Genomic DNA, 25795 nt, shown 5'->3' with positions numbered 1-25795 from the left:
TGCAATATGAACCACAGAAAATAATGCATATTTTTTTCATTAGATGCAGACATTGAAGAATTTCATTGATTTCCAATGCATATTTATATACTCTCTTCACAACATGTGAAAACAATATTCTGTATGTATAATTTGTAAAGGTGTTGTAGAACTAGGTGTTTAGCATTAGCAGTACATCAGTTAGGAATGCATTATTATGGGCTCTGTTTTGGTGTCAACACAATAACAGACTAAACCCTGCTAAATGCAGCACTTTATCATCAGGTTTCTATAGTGCAATTATGTGGAAATGACAACCAGCTAAAAACTTGGGTTCTAAATTAAACTGCATAACTTTACCTTTACTTACTTACCCTCAACCATGTACATGCCCCTATGCAGTATTGTGGGTAATGTCAAATTTAATACACATCAACCAGTCACTAGTCAACAACTTCACACATCAACTTCCAGTTGCAGTATTATTGTACTTTCCATAACCTCATTATTCTTTTTGAAATGAGCGCCAAATGAAATGTGGGTTCATCTACTCAACCATCTACTCACCAAGTACGAGAACAGTCTAACTGACATCAGATGCAAATGCAAATACTATACTGTACATATGAGATTAACTACTGGCAGTTGTAACACATATTTTAAGAGAAGTCAATTATAAACTACTTTGAAAATCTATCTGCTTTAGTAGAAGATTCTAATTCGGGCTTTTTGTTCAGTGTATAGTAAAGGTTTTGAAATTATAAAAACAGAAAAAGAGCATCAATTCAGTTTTAATATGCAATACATTTTTAAATTGAAGTAAAACATTATTTAAATTCAATACAACTCATCAAATTTGTAATATAAACCTGAATGCAAATTGGTACAAAAGGGAGTTCCAATGCCCTAATAATGAAGTTTTGTAGATAAAAGGCAATAAGGATCATTAACTTAATATGATCAAATATGAAATATGACATTGTGTTTACAATTTAGCTGTATCTGGCTTATTTCTCTCTGGTGCAAACTGTTCATAAATTATTATTGAGATGATGCCGTCCCCCATAAATGGAAAAGTGCAGGATATTGACATTTTATTAATTTGGAACAAGAATTTATAATGATGTGACATGGTTTAATACTCCTTAGCCAGGTACACTAACTCTCTTTTCTCTGCAATCACATGGTATTACAGGGCTTCAGGTTCAATTAACATACACTTAATTTGGAATACTAGTTTGTAGTATAGGTAAGTTCTTTTTCATTTGCAAAAAGGGACATCTAGTCAGGGGTAGCATGATCTATGCAGGGATTGCTTGATTTGTAATTTGAAGTTGTAACAACATTCCATTTGTATGCTATTGAAAATGTACAACCTAAGCAAATCAAATATCATTTTGTGTTACTATTCTGGTTTAATAGGAGACCTGTTCAATCATGGCTGAACCAAATTGCTTAATAGTTTTTCCAAACTACAAAGAACATGAATAACGCTTATGAATTTGAAAAAACAAATAATGTACATGAATACAGTGGTTCAGTTTCACCCTAATTACTTTGTGTTAGTGGTTGGTAATTTTGAATTGGTGTCGATAATATGACATACTTCTCCAGTTTTCCAAAAAAAAATAGGAAGATCATCTCATTAATTTCTTCTCTCACTAATTGGTTGTTTTTTTGAGATTATAACTTTAAATCTTTGTAATATTTTACAGGATAAACACACAAGATTAAATTAATCTGCCAACATACTTAACATTCTTTTCTCTGTCAGCTTCTGGCATTTGCCAGATTCATTTATAATTTTTGTTTCACAATAAACCAGTTGTATGGGACATCTTCGCCCTGTGTCTTTAGGAAGTCATTAATCTTTTTTTGATCTAGGTGCAAAAAGAAACATCAGCAAAGTATTAGCGACTTCTTAATATACAAATAAATAAAAAATGGGAAAATCACCCCCTACCCCAGCCGACAAATTAAAAAAACTGACTGAGGCAATCCCCCATTTCTAACATCCTAGTAAAAACACTGCACAACTCATGAATAATTGATGACATAATGTCCTTTCCAATATGATCAATTGTATATCATTATTCACATGAATATTTAACAGTTTAATTCAAGTGGTTTTCCACACTATACTTAAATTTTACATATGTTATCAGAAAAGACTCGTAGATGACCTCGTTCTTTAACATCATAGATGAGCCACTACTTCATCGGCCATGTTAGGTAAGAAGCATTTGCAAAACGACATTTGACCTAATATTCATGTAAAATAGCTCAATTAAATATTATAACTAGGCTAACCATTATGTTTCAATACATGCCAATAATTAATATCAACACAAATGTCCACAAATCATCTGATCATGCACATTTCAGGGTAAAATAGGGATAATTTGACACATTTGTTTACCAGAATAATAACAACATGGGTGCTAAAATATCTGATTGTGACTCATCTGACAAATCTCTCTTGCAAGTTTCCTTCTGTAGTGAGGGTGAGAGATTAAATTTTGAAAAGGAATGGGCTTGAGAAGTTAGCCTATGTTGGCAAAGGCTCTTACTATGCATATGCACCTCCCCCCCCCAAAAAAAAAAACAAAAAAAATGTGAAACACTGACCTGTTCTGTGAATTTTGACAGATTATTAACAATATGAACTATACAGTGATGTCACTGAACCCCACATGGAATATTGTTGCTTCTGAAAACTAGCTTACTCTAAGATACAGATACATGCAGTAGTCAACAGTATTGTGCCTGGCTAACCATAATTATGATAGGATGGTATACATATATAGCAGACACAGTTGTCAAAGTTCTTGTTATTGAACTTTTTACTGTCTAGCTTGTGACTAATATGCCTAATATACATGATTACAAATTGAAACTCATGGTTTTAGTAAGTGGAATGCTGGAATGAATAATTAAAAGTAAATGGTCCATTCCATTAATTGAGGTTCCAGTTACTGACATTTTATGTGCCATTTTATGTGCCATTTTATGTGCCATATAGTCTTCCATATTGTTATGCTTTTAAGCTTTATGGAAGACTTCCCTCCACTTTGTACTTTTGTGGCAAATAAATAAATAAATAAATCAATCAATCAATCAATCAATCACTCAATCAATCAATCAATCAATCAATCAATCAATCAATAAATCAATAAATCAATAAATCAATAAATCAATAAATCAATAAATCAATAAATAAATAAATAAATAAATAAATAAATAAATAAATAAATAAATAAATAAATAAATAAATAAATAAAAAAAAAAAATAGCCCAACTGGAACAACATCTATTCAGCAACGATTCACCTGAGACCCGAACACAATTACAAGATGCCCGAAATGAACAGCTACTCTTCTACGATATTAAACTTCAAGGAACTATTATCCGCTCTCGTGCTCGTTGGGTAGAACAAGGCGAAAAGAACACCAAATATTTTCTTAACCTTGAGAAACGCAATAAACAAAAGAACTCTATTCGTAAGATTTGTGATGCTAATGGTAATATTCATACGGACGGTAATGTTATTCTCCAAAATATCAAAAAGTTTTATGGAAATTTATATAAGAGCAGTCATTGTAACCCGGATACTATTTTTCTTAATTTTCCCCCGAAGCATTTAAATCAGAATGACTCTAATAGCTGTGAAGGGGAACTTACGTTCGAGGAGTGTAGTATATCACTTAACTCTTTAACTAATGACAAATCTCCCGGCAGTGATGGCCTTTCAGCAAATTTTTATAAAAAGTTTTGGCATCTTCTGGGGAACTATGTAGTTGACTCTTTAAATTATTCCTACAATAATATCCATCTCTCTCATGAACAATCCAGAGGCATTATTACCCTCATTCCAAAACCGGAAAAAGATTCTACCCACTTAAATAATTACCGCCCAATTACTTTACTGAATACGGATTATAAGATTGGTGCAAAGGCTATCGCTGCTAGACTGAAATGTGTCATTGAAACTATCATTGGTCCAAACCAAACAGGTTTTTTACGCGGCCGGTTTATTGGGGAAAATATCCGGTACGTTCTTGATCTTATTGATCACTGTAATTTCCAAAAAATGTCAGGTTTTATGTTGTTCGTCGATTTCGAGAAGGCTTTCGACAAACTAGAGTGGAATTTTCTTATAAGATCTTTAAGGTTTTTTAACTTTGGTCAAAGTTTCATAAATTGGGTTCGTACTTTTTACAGCAACTGCACAGCTTGTGTTTGCAATAATGGCTATTCAACCGGGTTTTTTCCGGTGCAGCGAGGCGTGCGTCAAGGCTGCCCGCTTAGCCCGTACTTATTTATTATTTGTACTGAGGTTTTGGCTATCTATACAAAGTGTAGCAGATTACATGGTATTGAAATTGGTGGTATCGAAACTAAGCTTCTTCAGTATGCGGATGACACCACATTCTTCCTGGACGGTAGCCAGTCATCCTTAAATGAAGCTCTCCGTATTCTTAACATTTATAAAATTTCGTCGGGTTTGACTATTAATATGGATAAATCCATTTTGTTTCCTCTCGGGTCTTACGTCCATCACCACCCTGCTTTTGTAAACAACTATAATCTAAAGTTTTCCGCTGGTCCTGTTAGGATGTTAGGTATTTGGTTTACGCACAATGGGAACGATCTCTTTAGATTAAACTATATATCCAAACTTTCGAGGCTTAAAAGCTGTTTGCGACTTTGGTCTACAAGAGATCTTACCCCGGTAGGCCGCAACGTTCTGGTTAAAAGTTATGCACTATCACAGCTTGTGTATTTGTTTTTGGTTCTTCCTAACCCACCGCGTGACTTTATTAAGGATGTAGAAAGTACCATTTTTGATTTCATTTGGTCAGGAAACCCGGATAAAGTCAAGCGAAACAGTGTCATTAATGGTTTAGATAAAGGAGGTTTAAATGTTGTGCACATCCCAAGTTTCATTAACAGTTTAAAATGTACCTGGATAAAGCGTTATTGCGATAACACTGAAGGAGTCTGGAAGCTATTTTTTACTGACAGTTTGTCCAAGTTAGGTGGTAAGCTGCTTTTTCAGTGTAATTGTAAGGTGGAAGATCTCCCACGCTTGTCTAATATGTTTGTAGACCAAACAGTTAGAGCCTGGCTGGAGGCTTCTTTTTATTCTCCCTCTGATAACTTCGGTAAACAAATCATTTGGAACAATCATCATATTCGCATCAATAACAAGATTTTCTACTATGATTTCATGTACAAAAAGGGTGTGAAGTTTGTTTCGGATTTTTTCAACATTAACAATAAGGCCCTAAGTTACCACACTTTTAAAGAAAAGTTCCAGCTGGCACACTTTCCCTTTACTGTTTACTGGGGACTGATTCGCAGTATCCCTCTTCAGTGGAAGCAGAGTGGGTGTAGCATAAATGACATTACTAATTTAAATATTGATTTGTTTGATAACATATTGTTTTATACAGGTTCTGTTTCTCAGTATCTTTATCGTAATTTCTACATGACTAAAATTGCAGTGGAGCCAACTGCTTTGGCCAAATGGAAAGCAGAGTTTAGGGGTTTCAGTTGTCACGATTGGAGTAACATTTTCAGTATGCCCTGGTACTCTATTTCTGAGACGAGACTCTCCTACTTTCAATTCCGTTTCTTACATAGAATTCTTCCAACCAACAGACTCCTTAACCTCATGGGTATCTCTGACAACACGTTATGTTCATTCTGTAAAATTGAAATTGAAACCATTCATCATCTTTTCTGGGAATGTCACATCACATCTTCTTTTATAGGTGAAGTGGTCAGTAAGGTGATTGGTATAAATATTCACTTTACAAAAGAGGATCTATTCTTCGGGTTTTTATTAAAGAAACGTCACCCTTATAATTTTCTCATTCTTCATCTTAAGTTCTATATTTTCAGTACCAAGCGTCAAAACAAGACCTTAAGTTGTAATGAATTTATTCATAAGTTCACGTTTGCATTAAAGGTGGAGAACCATATTTTTCGTCATAACAAAAAGAATAATAAGAATAACATTAATTTCGAGGAACTCAAGGATGCTTTCTCCTCATTAATAAAAACCTCAAATATTTAATTTTTCGCAATTTCCACATCCTCAATTGTTATAATTTGCTGTTATTTGTTGTAATATTTTCTAGTAAGTCTGGAATTCTTCTTGTGGTTATTCTTCTACTTGTTCTTATCATACTAATTTGTTTTCTATCCGCCATGTTGGTCGATATTATACTGCATGGTGTTGCTCAATTTCATTGTTATTTAACTTTTGCTATTTTTGAATGGATACGTTATTTGTATATTTGTATATTAATGTATAGTTGAAATAAACGGAGGAAAAAAAAATAAAAAAATAAATAAATAAATAAATAAATAAATAAATAAATAAATAAATAAATAAATAAATAATTAATTAATTAATTAATTAATTAATTAATTAATTAACTAATACTAAAGTCAAACATGGATCCACAATTGATTGAAGGTTTGATAAGACTTCCTGTGATTTAAGCAGATTTTTCTACCTTGCATCGTCTTTGAGGTTCCTGTGATGTATTTTCTTCTCATGGCTCTTTTCCCATATGGTATACTTCCTTACTGTAAGAAATAATATCATATCACATCAAATAGTAGAAGGTACTCAGTACTAGTAAATCACAGTGAAAACTTACAAAAAACACAAACTATTTTGAACTGACGTACAAGTGACCCTTGATACAATCTATACTCTCCTGCACTTCCATGAACAGGCATCTCTACACATGGAAGCACTTTCTATAACTAAAATGTCATGCTTACTATAATTGCCCAAATTCATGCAAAAGCATTCAGCTTTGATATTATATGATATCACAATGCACAAGTGCTTCATCTGTCCCCACAAAGAGAGACACTGAACAGACACGGTCCCATATTTAAGTGATCTTCAGCAGACCACAATAAGAGCTGGGGTGGAGTCTAGAGTAACATCTATTTGCTAGAATTGAATGTGTAGGAAAATTCCTCTTGACAAACCATCCCTGGTACTGTTGTACCACAACCACTTTGGGGTTGATTGGTCAAGATGCCCAAACAAACAAAAATTTTGGCATCGGTGGGTAAGAATGAAGTACAACTGGTAGTCTGGTAACCAGTGAGACTTGGCCAAATCTTTATCCTTATATCACTATGTGTAGAGAACCATATGATGGTAGACTATGTTCACAGTGTTTCAAAATAACAATTTCAGAGCACCAGATTGGGATTGAATGTCCATACAACAAACAACCACCAGTCATTGCCTATCAGTTGTTAGCAGTGGAAGACTAAAACCTAATGAGCAGCACTGCTAAAATATACTTTGCATGTGATGAAATGATATGTGATCTAAAAATAATTGAGTAAACATAAAAGGAATTAACATAAATACTTCTATCCCTCCTATATATATATATATATTGTAGTATAAATTTTTGCTTTAATGCAAATGGTAGAGATTGCAGTCCATACCTTTTTGACCCTTTGAAGTGTTGCGACGGTTGCAAACAGGGATATGATCTTCATCTCCATCACTCTCCTCATTAGTTGTTACAGCTAAAATTCAAAGCAGAAGACAGAGCTGGTTTACAGCATTATATAAAACAATATACTGGCAAGATAGTCAGAAATGCATGTTATTTGCTCATATATTTATGATCAATATCAATTTTATGTTTTCATTCCAATATTTAGCAAATATGCCCAATACAGCAGAACTTTGTCATGTGATTGTTTATCAATTGATATGCCATGTCAAGACCAGCTGTTGCACATAGGTGTAAACAGGTAAATCTTACTTTCCTTAACAATGCATTCAGTTTGCTGTAACAATTGAGTGGAATATATGGTGCAATTATAATAGCACCCATACTACCTTGATTTGTCTCCACCTCTCCCCCAATTTTTTCCAACATGGGTTAGCCATATCCATAACATAACATTCTTCATTCAATTAATTTCCAAATGAATAAAGACATTCCAAATGCAATGATCATGTCACAAGTTGAAATATTTTAATGAAAAGAATATTAAAAATGTGGATAATTCACATTGGAGCTTCATGGTGGAATGTTGGCTTAAGTCAAAAGTAAAGGCAATTGATTCCACTGGTCCAATTTAATGAATAATGATGGTACAATTGCTCATACAAATTCAACGAAGCATTACAGTATGTATCATGTACACAGTAATAGATGCATGTAGACATACCCATGAAAAGTGCTTCAGACAAGTGACAGCCTACAGTACAGTATATAATAAATATAGATCTGAAATGCTCTTATTTTAATAATATTCTTTCATACCTGTAAAATTGTGCTTCCCGTTAAGAATACAAAAAGAAATTTTACACTCTAAGAATTTTCTGCAAGTGCATCTTTTTGTTTTTATCAAATCTATTGTGGCCCTTGCTCACACATCTCTGGTCTGTGTAATGTTCCACTGGGACAAGTCCAAATTTTCCAAATCAATTATCAATAACTTTTTAAGTGTGTAGTGTACTTGATATGAACCTGTTGAAAGTTTAAAATCTGTTCAGCTATTCAATGTATACTAGGTTGCTGCATGAATATGGAAGAATCTCCTTTGTACTTAACCTATTCTCACATGTCCAAAAAAAAAGGACGGACCGCCTCCAGTTGACTATTCACACCATGCGCATGAATCTGTCTTGAATAGGTCTGTTCATTGTACAAATCAACAAAACACTCATTGCTGCAGGAATATAGCTCTCAAAAGTTATTGTACAAATCTCACAGCCCCACAATGAGACGGACCTACTGTACCACAGGTACAAGTACCATCGATAAACAGCTCTCTAAACCACCATGCAACAGCTCAAACAATTTGTTTGTTTCCTTTTGACAGATGAGATCAAAACCTATGTTCAGTTTTCCCCCTTAACACAGAATCCCACCACGCATACAGCCTCACACAGGTCTAAACAAAAAATAGAAGTTTCAGAGCACAAGTAAAGCAGATTGGAAGTGAAAGTTCTAATAAAAAAAAACAATGCTAATTGCCTATTAGGTGTTGTGGGTGGATAAAACTACATGCTTATACCTCTGATAAGTAGTAAAGTTGTAAAGTTCTGTATTTTGTCAGGGAGTGTCACTACTCAACAAGCCCCATAGGGTTTTTAGTACACTTCCTTTCACAGGTTTTGGTTCATATCTCCTATGTTGTTATATCATACTTATGTTATATAAAACAATATAAATGAAATGAAAAAATGAAAGAAGCACTTCAAAAATATAGTTGCTCTAAAAATTACTGTGTTAGACACATTCATCTACTTCTCTCCTGTATATGTGTACTATTAATTGTGGTTTCAATGCAAATGGCAGAGATTGCAGTCCATACCTTGTTGACCCTTTGAAGTGTTGTGACGTTTGCAAACAGGGACATGATCTTCATCTCCATCACTCTCCTCATTACTAGTTACAGCTAAAATTCAAAGCAGAAGACAGAGCTGGTATAGAGCATTATATAAAACAATATACTGACAAGATAGTCAGAATAACGCATGCTACTTGCTCAAGTTCCTTCAAGACAGTTGAGTAAATATGATGGGTGAAAACAGTAATAGAGGGTAGAGCAGGCAACTATGATAATGGAATTAGATGAAAAGCAGGACTGCATTGAAAAGCTATGAAGAAGGAGAGGGACAAACAGTAGTTGAAACTGGTTGTAAAAGCCTTAGGGGTTGAGTTCATTATAATAAGCACTTCACTTTTATCATGCCATACTCAATGGTATCAATCCTAAAATACAGTATTACAAAATGGGGTCTATGGCCTCAGTTACAGTACCGCCCATAAGTAACTTGGTAAACTGCGCTCTTTTATTGCGCTCTGTGCGTTTAAACCTCGCTCTATCTTTTGTTAAAACCGGCATTAAAATGCAGTTAATTGCGGGGAACTGTTTATCAGAGCACAGATTCCGTCGGAAGGCTTCCCTAATTCTATTCATGCCTGCTAGAAGTGTGAAGTTCATTGTTACCGTCAGACGGTCAATGGCTGTAATCCTACTTAATTCCTTCCAATCCGGTAACTCAGGCCTGTAAAAAGAGGGCAAAACGGGATGCTCATTGCCGGGAAATCTTGAAAACTCGTGGGAAATCTCACACGCAGCAAAAAAAAAAAAAAGGGTTAGAGAAAGAGCCAAAGAGGAAATAAAATTTAAAAAAAATTATTAATAAAAAATCAGAAACACTAACTTTAGTGTCTGGGTGTCTTTATTTCTCACTTGAAATGACCCAAAATAGCATCATAATTATTTAATACACTTAATGGCATCGCCGCCGCAAGCCCGCTGAATCTCTCAAGCCAATGTTGGAAAACCTTGTTCAATTTCCCGCGAACACACTGCCGATTTCCCGTCGGTGTTCGCGCAGTACCTGGGAATTTTCCCAGGTACTGTACATTGCCAAACAACTGTGAGCGCTTCCCCTGTCTAACACCTGTTGGTTAACCTTTTTTTTTTTTGGCACGTTTCCAAGGAACGTTTGATGTAGTACACGAGGCACAGCCCATACGTACATACACGCATATCACGATATCAAGGCCCCTATAGCCATTGCCATCTTTATTATGAAAGTGAACCTTGTAATAACTTATGTTTTAGGCCACTTGGCATGATTAACTAAATGCTAAATATTGTTTCCATGTTCTTGTAGAAAACAACTTCGCAAAATACAGTTGTGTTTTGTAGTTACGTGAGATCCGTAACCGACAAGGTGGTTATATGCTATTTGATATGCACTTAACTATGGTAGGATATTATTTTTTCCGTATTTTTGGAAATTCTAGAAAATACTTTCTTTTTCCCCCGCTTAACACCAGATGTGGTCTTACGGTTTATTCTAGAATGGGTGTACTACAGCCTTGTTTACATGACATTAGTTGCATTTAAGACGATATGCCAGTTTCGCGTGAATTTTTCGAAAGTGTTTTGCTCGATCTTTCGTAAAATTTGAAAGGTGTACCAACTTACTTTTCGTACACAATTGGTAATTTCTCTACTGATTTTCAGAGGTTTTATCTCCATACAGTCAAGTATATACGTTGTGTATTGAGTATAAACTAATCGAGAATGCAACTTATGCAAGAAAACAATGCGGGGATTTCCAGCAGACAAATTTTTTCTTTGCGGGATTACTGAGTCAGTTGAAGGGAATCCCGCACCTTAAAGGGAACACTGAGCTGAAGTCAAATTCATACGACAGAAAACGTTTACTTTCTAACATACAATATAATTTTTTTTTTAATGTGGAATGGCAATATTGTTGTTCAAAACATTTCCCGCCAGGCTAATTTTTTACAGCAACCTTCCCGCGCTGTGCCGTGGGTGTCAGTGTGACATTGACATTGCCCTTGTGAGTGGTTTGGGGACACATCATTACTCGTTATTGTGACAAAGATTGCGCGCACGCAGAACTTTTCGTAGGTAGTGTGATGCACTGATTGTCAACATGTGATTGTCATTTTAAAAAGTTTCGATATTATTTGTACGTGAAGTGAGGAGTGGTTTTTTTCTCGTGCGCTTTGATAAATTGATAGGGGTAGTCGGGTAGGCCCACACGTCAACAAAAATACAAAGTGGCTTCGTTTATTTAGTCTTTATCAGAAATATTTGAAGAAGTGTAAAGTCTGCTCAGTTTGATCGATCCAACACAATATAATAATAAAGGCTTACTGGGCGTCCTCTTTGAAGGATTTTTATTTCATTTGTTCTATTTTTATTGTGAACCATATCCAATTTATCTCTCTGCTCCAAGCCATGCGGCACACTGTACATAAAAACTGATGGGATCCATCGCGCACTCCATTGCTAAAATAGACGTGCTCGCTCCAGCTCCACTGATGTGTAGAGATCAGTGGCTCACTTGCATCTCATGTTTGTTTACATTACATATTAATAATTGATGTGGTACAATGTGACAGCCGGGTTATAGATGTATAATAAATTATTATCAGACTGGAGTGATTGCTTGAGATGAGACTACTTTGAGTTTTGTCAAGGTAAGAACTCAAGAAACTGACACACTAAACCAGTTTGTTTTAAAAATTATATTTATTACCTTTTTAAGTTCAAATTAGCACTGGTCTCAACGATTGCAAGTTGTTTTAAATCGCCAAAAAGGTGCACCAAATGGCGCCAATTGCATCCTCATTTTTCAAAAATCTGTACCTTGTGAGGGGGGCACATCCCCCTCACACACCCCCGTGCCCCCTCACACACCCCCTGCGCCGCTAAAGCGTATGGTTCGAGGGAAATTATACCTTCCTTGCAGGAAAAAAAACATTTTTTACAGCCCTGCCGGTAACAAAAGAATATTGATCGTCGCCGGTAGAAGGAGGACCGAAGGTTTATACTCGGTCAAGAGAACGGATAGTGTTAAGCAGGAATCTTACACTGTTTAAATTCAGTGTGCGCAAAACAGTTGGATTGATGAGTGAAACGTTAGCATAAAAACTTCCCGCGAACAATAACAATTACCGGTTAATATTCAAACAGTTCTCAACGTCCGTTCGGGAAAAACAATATTCCTGAAAGTTCTTGCATTCGCGATAAGTTTATACTCAATGCACAACTAATTCAATTGACTGTATCGAGAAAAAAAAATGAAAATCAGAAGAGAAATTACCAATTGTGTACGAAAATTAAGGTGGTACACCTTTCAAATTTTACAGAAGATCGAGCAAAACACTTTCGAAAAATTCACGCGAAACTGGCATATAGTGCTAAATGCAACTAATGTCATGTAAACAAGGCTCTAGTACACCCCATTTATGAATATAAGACCACATCTTGTGTTAATCGGGGAGAAAAGAAAGTATTTTCTATAATTTCCAAAAATACGGAAAATTAATATCCTAACATAGTTAAGTGTATAGCAAATAGCCTAACCATCTCGGTAGTTACGGATCTCACGTAACTTCAAAAACACATCTAATTGTATTGTGCGGAGTTTACGTTTTTACAAAAACATGGAAACAATATTAAGCATTTAGTCAATCATGACAAGTGGCCTAAAAAATGTGATCACAAGGGTTACTTTCATAAAGATGGCCATAGCTAGGGGCCTTATAATCGTGCTATGCGTGTATGGTATGGACTGTGCCTCGTGTTTCATGGGGGAATAGCTTGTTTTGTTCATGCGGACGAGTCCGTTGGATTGAGGTGTGTTTTACTTACCTATATGTAACGGGGATATTTTACCTACTTTTCTTGAACGCCTAAGACAATATTTCTCATAACTTTACCGATCCTTTCTTAACTGACTGACCTAATTAATTCTAGAGTGGAGCCAAAACATTTACTCCATGTGCAACGTTATTTGGAAACGTGCCAAAAATGTTATCAAACAGGTGTTAAACACTAGGGGATGAGCTCACAGCTCAAATCTTTCTTTCAGTCAAAGTCGTTAACTTCGTACTAGTACACTGGCCTAATGTGCCTAAACTCTACACAAACACAAGGCCTAATGCTACTACAAAAAATGGTCTGTTAGTGTTACGGCGAAAGGATAAGGCACGAAGTTTCCTTCTTGCTTTTTATTACTTCTGTCTTCTGGTAACCAGAACATTTCGGGGAATAAAATAAACACGTATAAAAAGGTTTTGCCCTTCAACACGAAACTATTCTCGTTTAAAACTTTCTTTCAGTCAAAGTTTGTAAACTTCGTACTCGTAGGCCTACTCTGGGTGTTTACAATTGTGATGCATATAACGTGTGTTGATTGTTACATGCGATCGGTTTACACTACCTCTACGCTATGAAAAGCGTTGTGTCAGTGGTGAATAGCGAGCACGGGGAATTTGCGTTCCTTTATTTGGAGTGCAGGGAAAGTAGCGTTCCTTTATTTGGAGCGCGGTTAATTACAGTTAAGCTGCGTTTTGCGCTGAATCGCGCTAATCTTTACCAAGTTACTTATAAGCGGTACTGTACTCTACCCCATCCTTTTTCCTCATGGTACACCTTTTCCCTCTTCAGAGCTTCCTTGTGGGAAATTAGCTCTCCACAATATTCTACTAGGAACTCCCCTATGATGAACTTCCTATGTGCAATACTCCATAACCTGTAACCACAAAATATGCAGTTACAGTTGGTCAAGTTAATATCATTTTCTGGCCATCATAGTACTCACAATAATATGAGAGTTGATTACAACATGTAATTGACATTTAGGCATTCACAAGTAAAAGCCCTGTCAACCTAATAATTTGGAGACATTCTTGAATCATCTATTGTACCTCCAGGTTTACGGTATAGTTTGTACCCATGCAATATGACATAAACCTACATGAATGACCCATTTTCAATTATTTTTTGTACCTGTAGCTGATTTAAAATGATTTTGTGCAACAACAGTTAAATAACTAATGACATAATGTGTTGTCCTACCTAACACTATCAACTACTAGTTTGTACCAAGTAATCTATGTAATATATCATGCTTGCAAAATATTGGAAAGATAAACTATTGGAAGACCTAACGATAGGGCTCATTTGCGATTCAAGACCAACATAAATTTGAGTCTGATGCTAACATAGTGCCCTTCATGTACAGTATTATCATGTTTATAAGCACACATGTAGTACATAGGCTATCTGACTGATTTTAAATTGGTGGCACCACTAATATGAGATTTTGCCATGTACTATATAAATTCTTGTTAAAGTATAGCTTCATACCAAATATTATGCAGATCATTTGCATAGGATCATGCCAAATTAAATTGAAATTTTACATTAAGCCCCACATTAAAGGGAGCAGCTGCACAATGCACATATCTACTACCCCTGACCAACATGTATACATTTACTGCAATACAACATATATAAGCATATATTATTACCATTCACAACACTGTTCGTCAAATACAGTACTGTGAATAATTCAAAAAGCTCAACTAACATACACACCAGTGCTGTTGTATTTGAGACAAATTTAGACTCAACAATAAAGTCATCAATATAAACTGGACTGAAAATCCCCATTTATCAACTTTGTTAGTACATTAGTGAAAAGCCTTTTTTAATGGCCCCAAACTTCTCTTTACACGACATCTAAGTTGCATCTGTTAGAAAAATATCATAAAATTATAATGCTTTTGCAATAAACATTTCATGGTGCAAGAGCGGGTTTAAAACAGCGGAACTACTTTCAAAGCACTGAAACATCCACATAGGCACTAATTTTTATTTTCTGGAGGTATAGACCCAACCATGCACGCATCGCCTGACGTTAGGCTACTTCTGGGCTAGGTCTAGCGAAAGGAGGATCACCCGGATCGAATGTTTGGCTCATCGCTTTGATAAGGCGTCATACTGAAGACAACATACTGAAGACAAAAGTTTGAACTTTGCATCAAGATGGCTTAACTTAGTTCAAGACATACCTTTAGTTGCCACCTGAGGCTTGAAGTTAGATTTGCAAAGACAATCATAGGAATATTTCCACTCCCAGAGATGACAACCCTGAGGATCAGAGACCAGACCAGAGCTGATGTTTATTTTTTTACCAGTGGTTTTTAATATTTGTGTAACTTTTTGATGTGCAATTGGCAATTTAACGGGTGAGTGAAACCATGCTGTCTCCATTTTTTTTACTCTCCCCAATGAGATCAAAGCATAACCGTGCCATAAAGTATTATTTTAAGCAAGTGTTGTAATAATATTGTAGGGTAAGTGTATCCTAACCCATGTAATGTTACTAAAAAATTAGGTCCCGATCGAACAACAATTGCATTTACTTTTACTAGGCCCTAGTTGCTATCGTATCACTTCCCAATCCCATACTGTGCAGATATATTCTGTTCACTGTTTTACCTCTGTTCGCCTGTCCTGCCCCTTCAATCAATTTTCACCGCCCAGTCCCCCATTCATTAGCCCTTATATTTGTACTTCCCTGTTGCCAACTCCATAGGTTTATTTTTTTCTTGCTAAATTCCACAGTTCGCTATTCACTATTTGTATGTGCATATCGTAAGCCTGTTTGAACTTCAGAGTTTAAACTACACATGCGCAAAGCCTCAAAACCTGATCCAATATTTACCCTGGGCTCTTTGCAGTGTCTGTAAACAACCAGCTCCACGAAAATTACAGTAACCCAGGGATAGGCTATATCAATAACTTTCTACGAAATATGCATTAAAAAAATCCTTTACAATTGACAATGCAGGAAGTTCAGTAATTTACCCAGGAACCTGTTTTAAAAATTACCAAATTTATTGTATGCATGGTTCACCACAAATAAGCATATTCTGAAAATTTTAGTTGAATTGCTTCACAATTGGTCTGATTTTCATTGTGAATTGCTTCCCAATGGGTTTGAAATATTCACTAGAAATGCCAGTTGTTGCATCTGTACCTGTACTTGAAGTTCCTCTTTTGCATCAAAAAAAGGTTGGTAGATTAGAAACTAGAAAGGGAAATTGTGAACCCCCTTTAGAGTTGTATATTCAACCTCAACCATTGACAACTAGAGTGATTCAAATGAAAACTAGTCACATTTTTTAACAAGCAGATTTGAGAGCTATGAAATTCATTCAGTTGCACGCACTGATCAAGGTTTTCAACTCAAAATGGGATGTTTAGATTTGCAGCTACAGCAAGGGGCAGGTCCATTCTTTATTAATTTATAATATAAGACTATCATGATATTCCACCCAGTAATGCAATATCTGCCAGAAGTATTTGTTCACAAGCAGAAGATATTTATTGTGTAATGGATTGTTCAGGAATGTTTTGCCAAACCAAATAGTGGATAAAGTCATGTGTATTATGTGTACAGAAGCAGTTTAAATGGCATAGTTTGTATATAGGTTATAATAAAGGGTTAGCCTGTCATTTTCTATGAGTTACTGTGTATGTACATTACCAAAAATGTTATTTACATGTATGCCTTTAATGAAAAAATATAGGAGTTTCATATTGTAGCTACTGTAGGCCTTTTCTTCATAATAGTACCAACCATTGGCAAATGTGTTTCACTTTGTAGGAAAGAAATACTTTTTTTGAGATGTGCAGATGAGTTTTTGCATCTCTCAAATGTTTCATATTGATAGGTCAGTATATACCTTTTAAATAACATGTGTAGATTTATTTGGGTGTGATGTAGCATAAAATTTGCAACTTGTGGGTTTGGCCAACAATTTACTCAGTGATTAAAGTTAAATTTATAGTGGATATTAGTGAAATTACTAGTGATTGCTCGAAAAGATTGGAGAGTTGCAAGCAAATCTGCCAAACCAGTGGTGACATGTGAATACAAGGGGTTGACAGCACCAAAATTATTGCATGTAACTTTTGACTACATGTTACTTAAATAGCGTACATGTGTGTGCGCACGTGTGCATGCACACATGTAAGCTATGTGTGCATGTGCATGCAAGTAAAATATTCAGTAATCATCATATCCCGAAATGGCCTACATAAACAAAACCCAGGAGTAACTTTGAAAACACCCTTTTTGTATTTTTCACTTGTGGTGCAGGTAATGATTTGTTTGTGCAGGTAATTTTTGTTTAACCTACATGCACAGGTGCATGTACAATTTTTTTTTTTGTAATTGGAACACTGGTTGACAGTCACCAGTTTATTACACCTCTGTTTATAGCTCCATGATTACACATTCAAGAAAGAAAACAGCCTCAGGCCATACCAATTACAGGTCACTACATCAAACCACTATACATCTGTTGCATTCAATTCAATACCATGAATGCCATAATATATTGACAAATCCCAAGACTTCTAGTCATTAAAGTTACAGTAAATTCATCAAATCTTTGACATGGCAATATGTGCACCTACTCTAAACAATGGCAGTGAGGGAAGATCTCACCATGAAATGTATAAATGTCCCAATGCACCAACTCACATATCCATGAATGTAAACACCTGTTCCAACATGCATGACCATAAACATAATACTTTTTATAGAACAGGTTTAGCAGATTGCTCTTTAGTTCTGTTTCTCGATAGACATAAATTTGGCATCCTAATAACCACATCTTAGATAACAATTATTTTACCTCTGTGTGAAAGCATCCGTGACTAAAACAGCTATGTAAATTAGTGTACTGGTTTCATCTTAACAAGTTCTACGTGCTGGGCAGAAGAGCAATAGAGACAGAAATTGCCCTAGGATTGATTACAGATATAAGATAAAAGTGAATCTGTGTAAGACTGGCACTGTATACTGCATGGCACAGTGCAGCACAGTGTAACAGGAACTGGAATAGATACTTACAGTTGGAGTAGTTTTATGTGGTTCGAGTTAGTGTTAATATTTACTAACAGCTGTATGCCGTTCTATGCCATACACAGTGTAAGGTGGGAGAGGGAAGGGGAAAGGGTAACTACAATGTTCGCTCTACATTAGCAACGTAGGTTTCTGCAGGTTGATATGTACATATGCTTTTACTTTAACCTTTGATTTGGTCCATGACACTTGCATTTAATAATTTATGTGTAGTGGATTATGTGCAAAGACTTGATGCGTCAAGTATAGTAATGCTCACTTACAGAGACAGCAAATGAATATACTGTTATCAGTGTTCTTTCTGACAAAGTAATCTTGAATTTCAAGGTAATGATTCTCATGTCTGCTTTGGTAGAATACTGTACCTAGTTTTGCAGATACTTTTCTAGGACTTATATTCCGAGAGCACCATTGGTATTCATGTGTAGCCTTACCTATGGAAAATGGTGACATATTTTTAGTGTGTTTCACAGAACATGAGTCTTGAAAGTAGAATGCATAAATATGCTATTGTTTAAGTGTAAAATACCTTTTAAAAATTTAAGGGTTGGAACAGCCCTTTTCCTTTCATTTACATCAAACCTCTCATTGACCAAAAATCTTTCACTTGTATTCTTTTTTATCATATGCTTTTTATATTCATGATGTAAGATCCTTTTATCATGAAATTTGTTTGATGTAACTTTGATGTTTACCTACTTCACAAGTTAAAGAGAAATTTGTTCAAAACTTTCTCAAGGCAAGAGGGATGTTATGAAGTGATATTCTACACCCCCCTCCCATGTACTTTAAGTTCTTATCAAACAAGATTATTTATTCCTTTGCACTATTGACCTTCAACTTTCCCCTTCTAGGGTAGGGTACTACAGTTCCCAAAATTATAGATATACTTTAGAAATTGTTCTGTCCATTTCCCAGATGTATACAGTACTGTAAGGAAGGTTCAGACAAGAAAAATCAACTAAAAATTAGGATAAAGAGTTGTTTTCATTCTCACTTTGTGATATTTGGACCAGCGAACACTAGAGAATACCCAGAGTTTTAGCAACTGCCTAAAACTGTATGATCTGATCTATTATTTACGTCAATGAGTTTCATTCAATCTGGGATCAAACAATACAAGAGAAAACTAATTAATGATAGCCTTTAAACTTTGTTTCTAAACAGATATGCTTGAATTACAAATAAAAGTATAAAAAAAACCCATAATCAATGCATATAATCAATGCATATACATATACATACATAAACAGAATAATTTGAATTCGCGCAAGTGAACCCTGCACTACATTAGATCGAAAAAGACGTGCAATTAAACCAAACTAAACATACTAAATTTCCTGTTACTTCTACATAAAATATCAATACATAGACAACAACTTACTCTTTTGGCAGTATACTAAAATCACACGCTATAATAACTTCAGACTATCAAGCTTTCCTGAGAAAAAACGGTTAATACTTCTTACAGTAAGCAAGTCGACCGTGAAGGAATGTCGCAATTGTTTCCTGGGCGTGACCGGAAATTAAATGCTAAAAAATGATAAATGAAAAGGTTAAATAGAACTGAAGCGTGCAGTAATCCCGACTGCTCGCAACATCATTCATCAGTGATAAATTTGAAAATGTTCTTTCTGTTCAACATTAGGGTATATTGAACCAGTCACTGTTGAGATGCACATCATGTGTCCGTCCAAGCTTTTACAACTTTTGGATTGTTTTTCTTGGGATTTATTATTTCTGGAAAGTTAGCAGAATCAATCAGACATATCAATTCCTTTCTTTCTAAAATGCACACTAAACATCCTTCAAAATAGCCCTCTTACTGACCAACGCATATGACTCATCACCTGGACCGAAAATCCTGTGGCTCTGTGCGGACAAGTTGGTTGAACTATTCCATTCATCAGAGGGGGTCTTAAACAGTGTTTCTATAATTAGGATTGCATTAGATTAGTTAATTGGTAATTACTTGCTTCAACATTTAATGATGCATATTCTACGGTCATTTTCTTTGAAATAATATTAAGTTCAATATAATATGACGTTTGGAAAGCGAATCTCGGCTGTGACGTTGTAGGTGAACACTGTGCATTGTGTGGCTGTACCCTATTGCAGAGTACAGGATACACATATTACGTAACGGCGTGCCCACCGAAGAAAGCGTAACTTGTATTTTTCTTAGAAGATATTCGATTGGATTGTACTTGGTCCGATTGAAGATAGTGACCAATGAAAATGAATTTAACATCAATTTAAAGTTATTATATATAAAGAAAAAATACTTCCCACAACCGTTTGAACTAAATTTGTCAATGAATATTCAAGAGGAAGGTTACGCAAACAAAGTACGGCTATCAAATGGTGATTTTCTTCAGTATTTACTGTGTGTTATCAATGAGGGTTTTGAGTTTGATATTTATTAACCTTGCATCGTAAATCACCCAAGTCCGGTGGAATTTTAAACTGTATTGTTAAGAAAAGAACAGAACTTGAGAGACAACACATTTCTCTGTTTAGTGCAGTTTGAACTAAGTTTTTTCGGTATAAACTTTTCACATTATGGCTGTAGGAAAATGGTCTATATGGTTAAGTCATAGGCCTAAAACTGTGGCGGTCGAACTCAGTTCGCGTGCCGCACAGGGAATGGCGCTGAGGAATTGATATGCTTACAATGGTTGTTATGGGTATGATTTAATGAATTGTTTGTAATCAGTATCTTGAAGTAATTTTGCAAAGGACTTTATTGAACTTTTGTATTACAGAAAAAATGATTTGTGTTGTCAATGGAACTCTTTGATCATTTTTTTTTTTGAGTGGGACTTCTTGGAGCATTATAATAAATTTCCCCCGCGGGCAGCGATAATGCCATATTTTTCCAAGCTTACAGGTGGTATTTGCCACATAGGCCAATAGTATTGGTGGTATTGTTAACAGGTGATTTGAATTAGTACTTTCAAAGAAATCCCAAGATAAATGTTTTGTTGCAATTAATGACCTTTTTTTCCATACAAAATGCAGTAGGCACTAGGCCTTTATAATTAGGCTAGGCCCTAGTCCAAAATCGGTCAAATAATGAATCATTGTTTATCAATGAAGCTCAACCTAGCTCAAATACATATTCATATGAGTGCTCAGCAAAAAGAAAAACAAAATTGTGAAAAAAACCTATCCATACTCCAAACACAACTATCTTCTAAGTTTCTGAAGCCCTGACGCGAAACGTTTGGAATTGCCCTAGTACTACCAAGTACTATGCTAATAGTAATACACGATAATATCAATTAGGCCTATGATAGGCATAGTTACGTTTTAACTAAGTTAGGCCTAACGTTATGCACAGCCTATAGACCTAACCAGCTGGCGTAATTAGGAGAAAGCCATAAATAATAGCCAAGGAGAGTGTGCTTCGAAAATATAATACGGCCGCTTATGCCATTAAATGAACTACACAAATAGTTAACTTACCGTTCTTCCCGCGCCGTGTGACTCGCACATCTGCATTTGGATGAACTGTATAGGCATATACTCGATAGACTAGCTAGGCACGATCGAGGTTCGCGTACGTACGTATAGCTGTACTGCGCGAAGAGCGTAACGTAATAGAGGGCGGGCTTCTCTTCGGTGCAATAAGATACCGTGCAATACAATATTGGCAATATATCTTCATTTTCGCGATTCATTGCTTAAAAGAGGCTAATATATTTTTCCTTTGGGTAATATGTTTAAAAGGGTGATTTTATAATAAAGATATACGTATCGATTTTCATTTTAAAGGCCATAATCAAAATGTTGCCGGAAGTGCTGTTTTTAACACACGCACATATAGCCAATATCAGAATGCCTATCTTCAATGCTTTCTAATTTACCTAGTTTTTAATTAATTTTTATAAATCTTAATAGAAACGAACATTTTTCAACCCCCCTTGACTCGCTTCCAACAATATTTGCAGAATGTAACTCTATCGTTCCAATTTAAAAGGCAGAACTTAGGGCGACAGTATATATGTTGCCCTAAGTCAAATGGTGCCCTAAGTGCTACTTTTTTCACATGAAATGTTGCCTAACGGTCGGATTTATATATATATATATATATATATATATATATATATATATATATATATATATATATATGGGCGGCGATCATGGGGGGGGGCGCGGGGACATGTCCCCCAATATTTTAGGTGGGGAATATACGGTAGTATCTAATAGTAACTAATATCCCCCCAATATTTGGTGGCATAATTTGTTTGTGTGGCTATAAAAAGAAAATAATGCGTGAGATTATTTATCCAAATCATATTTGGCGGTGGCTAAAACTTCATCCAACACATGCTGCATGAGGTAAATGACTCTTCGTGGTCGTTTCTGTGACCTGTGACCGTATAGCATGTTGTCACTCATGATTATTATCATAATGTCTGTAGCCCCTACATATCTTGTGTATGAGTGTAAGTACGTACAATCATACATATATATATGATCCACATCGATATGGGTTCACTGGGTTTCCATTTGGCCAGTTTCCTACAAGATTTCTAACCGCAGGCGCGTAGCTAAGGGGGGGGCGAAGGGTGGAGACCGCCCCCCCCCCTCGAGCATATTTTTTGGGTATTTTGTTTACGATATCGAAGTTTTATAGTAGCCGTTATAAGAGGTTTTAATATTTGTACACCAATAAATTAACTGTCTGAATTTTCGAAAATTCCTTGACCAACATTCTTCATCATACTTCCCTCTACTCGTGCAATTTTGACCGGTCTGTTAGGGGTTGAAGGAGGTTTTTCTATATTGGTTGTCCATAGATGAAATTTTGTGCAACATAATGGGTAGGGTATGTTTTGAAGTGAATTTATTATTCAAATTCTGAACAAATAATGGGATTAAAACCTTGAAAAGTGTGGCTGACGGGTATTGTGGGGCGTTACGTATAGAATTATCTACAAAAACAATGATCCACAGGAGATGCGATGAGGTCGAACATGATGTGTGACTGGTGACAATCTTGAAAAAGGTTATATATGAAAAAAAAAACTATTGGGAAAAGCTTGGTTCTCAGGCTAAAGTGTATATCTGGTTGGTCATTTTCAAGCCCGAGAAGTGCCATTTCCGGTGATCTGGGGGCTATCAAAATCAAAAATTTTCTTGTACGCTGCGCGCCAACCAATGGTGGCGCTCCGCTTAGATAGTAATTCGCCTGCACCCAAGCAAATGTCCCCCCCAATATTTGAAACAGATCGCCGCCCCTAGACATCGCAAACTTTACATTTGTAGTTAGGACAGTTTCTCCTGATGTGATCGCTTTCCAAACACAGATTGCATACTTTAGTTTGACCATTGTGCGTTAAGTTCATATTAATCCCGTTAATTCTAATTGCGTAAGGCAAGCTCTTGTGTTCTTCAGGTAGTTCTAACTGTACATATCGTATTCCGTTCTCGATATTTGGGAATCTGGGGAAGGTCTTTTGTTTCCATTCGCCTCTTATTTTACACCCATACTCACAAAGTTTTCCTGTTAGATCTTTGTCCTGTATGAATGAAGGTACTCCGAAAACACTAACAGTTAGGAACGTTCTGTTGACACCAGTAGAGACTGATTCCCATTCACGAGGAGTCCACTGTCCAAAATAAGATCAGCTTGTTCCTTTGCTTTTAATGTGATAATCCAGCATCCCAAAGATTTCACACTACTTGCAATTCCATCTCTACCAACATCATTCATGATAGCATACAATATCTCAGTATCTTTATATGAACTGTCGGCAACTCTGATGCTACACTCCTTTAATTTCTCCACTGTCGCAGAATCCGTACTAACAAATCTTGTAGGCTAACGAACGTCGCAAGACGTCATTGCCGAGATCTCCAGCGGAAAAAGTATTCCAAAATTGGAATAAAATAAAATTTTCAGCTAAATATTGTCTCAATTAGTGTCTCAAATAATACAATTTGCAATGATGTAGTGAAAACCACACTCTATTTAACCTCGGAGATCATTAGAAAGTAGAAAATATAAGAGCTCCTCAAGGAACAGTGTTAACAGGTTGACGGTTGGTTATCCAATAACGGTTGGTTATCCAATTTTTTGACTTCATGAAGTCAGACCAACTTAAAATTGATCTCAAGGATTGGGCTTTTTGATAGGTCTATTTATATGTAGAGATATGCACTAGTTAATTGCAATTTCAGCCCTCCAAACTAGTGTAGGGATATGCAATAGTTAATTGCAATTTCAGCCCTCCAAACTAGTGTAGGGATATGCAATAGTTTATTTGCAATTTCAGCCCTCCAAACTAGTGTAGGGATATCCACTAGTTTATTTGCAATTTCAGCCCTCCAAACTAGTGTAGGGATATGCATTAATTTATTTGCAATGTGACCCTTCAAACTGGTGTAGGGATATGCACTAGTTTATTTGCATTTCAGCCTTCAAAACTCCAGGAAGTTGCGGGTAAGGAACCTGAAAAAGTTTGTGGTCAGGACCATTGACAACGTGGTTTATACACGAAATCTAAGATTTATGTATATATCCAAAAATATCAGTTATTTTTAATTAACTTTCCCTGCGTCAGTTTATCATCAAAAGCTCTATGAGGTAATAAAATGTTTCATTTGTAACTTTTCTAAGATTTTGACTGATATGATGCTTTTTTTGTAGTTTGACGTGAAGTTAGGTGTTGCAGAAAATGTACGTTTGCAGTGTATGCTGAGGGCAGCTATGGAGACCAGGTACAATCAGGTAAGTTCGTTCCTTACTTTTTAAACATCTTAGGTCCAAGCATGTGTTATATTATGTGATATGCCTGCTACTACTGTACTAGATGGAATAATTATTTCAGTATGTGAACGAAGACGTTACAAGTATTCATATTTGCTTGCATTTCATTTTTATATTGTAGGTGATTTCTGTTGGTAGACAGCATAAGGCTAGATAGGTTGTACATATTCTGCGGTATTTGCCAGTAGCACCCTCAGTTTTATCACAAGTTTTTGTAGTATAAAATGGCCGTGTCCATGTGTTCGATAAAGGTAACTGTTGTGTACATATTGTTGTTGGCGTTGGTACATAATAGTATTCCATGGCATTGGGATTAGTTGGTCATATGTACACTCAGAGTTGTAATAAATAAGCTGTATTGATTCCCTTCAGCTGTCATCTATTGACAAAGCAAATATTTTTTTAGATGGTTATGGATTTTGGACAAATTTAAGATTTTATATCTTATTTTTTTTTATCATATGTCGGTTATAGCCATGATTTTTAGAATAGAAGGTTAATTTTTGACATGAGATGCATTGTGGGTTGCATGGCTTAAGCATTTAAAAGAGCCTTCTACTCCTTAATATTAAAGGAGCCATTCACTCTTTAATAATTTCTGAGCATTAAAGGAGTGTTCCAACATTTAAAAGCTAGTTTATGATTTTATCAAGCATTGTTTATTACACATTTGTTTTCCTTTTCCTCCTACTTTTTGATGTAGAGCTTGCTAGTGGGGAACAAAATACCAGCGCTTAAAGAGAAAA

General features: G+C 35.6%; 2 protein-coding genes across 9 annotated transcripts in view; one reads left to right on the top strand and one right to left on the bottom strand.

Annotated features, from left to right (window-relative positions):
- The window catches only part of LOC139971422 (uncharacterized), a 60380-nt gene extending 34611 nt beyond the window's left edge, over nt 1–25769 (top strand). The window contains exon 16 of the transcript XR_011794384.1: nt 24930–25769. The gene's annotated coding sequence lies outside the window, so the exon portion shown is untranslated. The remainder of the gene's footprint in view (nt 1–24929) is intronic.
- LOC139971399 (uncharacterized) lies at nt 500–22313 on the bottom strand. 8 transcript variants are annotated; one of them, XR_011794378.1, is made up of 7 exons: nt 19269–19627; nt 18637–18705; nt 15405–15483; nt 9361–9444; nt 7471–7554; nt 6507–6579; nt 500–1859 (listed from the first exon to the last, which is right to left on the bottom strand). XR_011794378.1 is itself a non-coding variant. In XM_071977775.1 (5 exons), the coding sequence occupies exons 1-5, from the start codon at nt 15604–15606 to the stop codon at nt 1844–1846; spliced, it is 459 nt and encodes a 152-aa protein (XP_071833876.1). In that variant the 5' UTR covers nt 15607–19627; the 3' UTR covers nt 500–1843. The 8 variants fall into 8 exon arrangements, 2 of the variants coding, with proteins under 2 accessions (XP_071833876.1, XP_071833877.1); XR_011794377.1 differs by lacking the exons at nt 18637–18705; nt 19269–19627 and adding an exon at nt 19656–19712; XR_011794375.1 differs by having other exon boundaries at nt 18637–19624.
- Nucleotides 25770–25795: the final 26 nt, after the last annotated feature.

The sequence above is a fragment of the Apostichopus japonicus genome, chromosome 8 (genome assembly GCF_037975245.1).
Source record: "Apostichopus japonicus isolate 1M-3 chromosome 8, ASM3797524v1, whole genome shotgun sequence".
Taxonomy (NCBI): Eukaryota; Metazoa; Echinodermata; class Holothuroidea; order Aspidochirotida; family Stichopodidae; genus Apostichopus; species Apostichopus japonicus.
The sequence above is the reverse complement of the archived record's forward strand: the minus strand, read 5'-3'. Positions and strand labels throughout refer to the sequence as shown.

What these genes read in the sequence shown, in the direction of transcription:
- LOC139971399 (XM_071977775.1), bottom strand. Translation starts at nt 15,606, where the DNA reads ATGGAGACAGCATGGTTTCACTCACCCGTTAAATTGCCAATTGCACAT. An exon ending in GCCTCAGGTGGCAACTAAAG is followed by an intron (nt 9,445 to 15,404) that starts GTATGTCTTGAA and finishes TTTGAATTTTAG; the next exon opens with CTGTAACTAGTAATGAGGAG. An exon ending in CACTTCAAAGGGTCAAAAAG is followed by an intron (nt 6,580 to 7,470) that starts GTATGGACTGCA and finishes TATTTCTTACAG; the next exon opens with TAAGGAAGTATACCATATGG.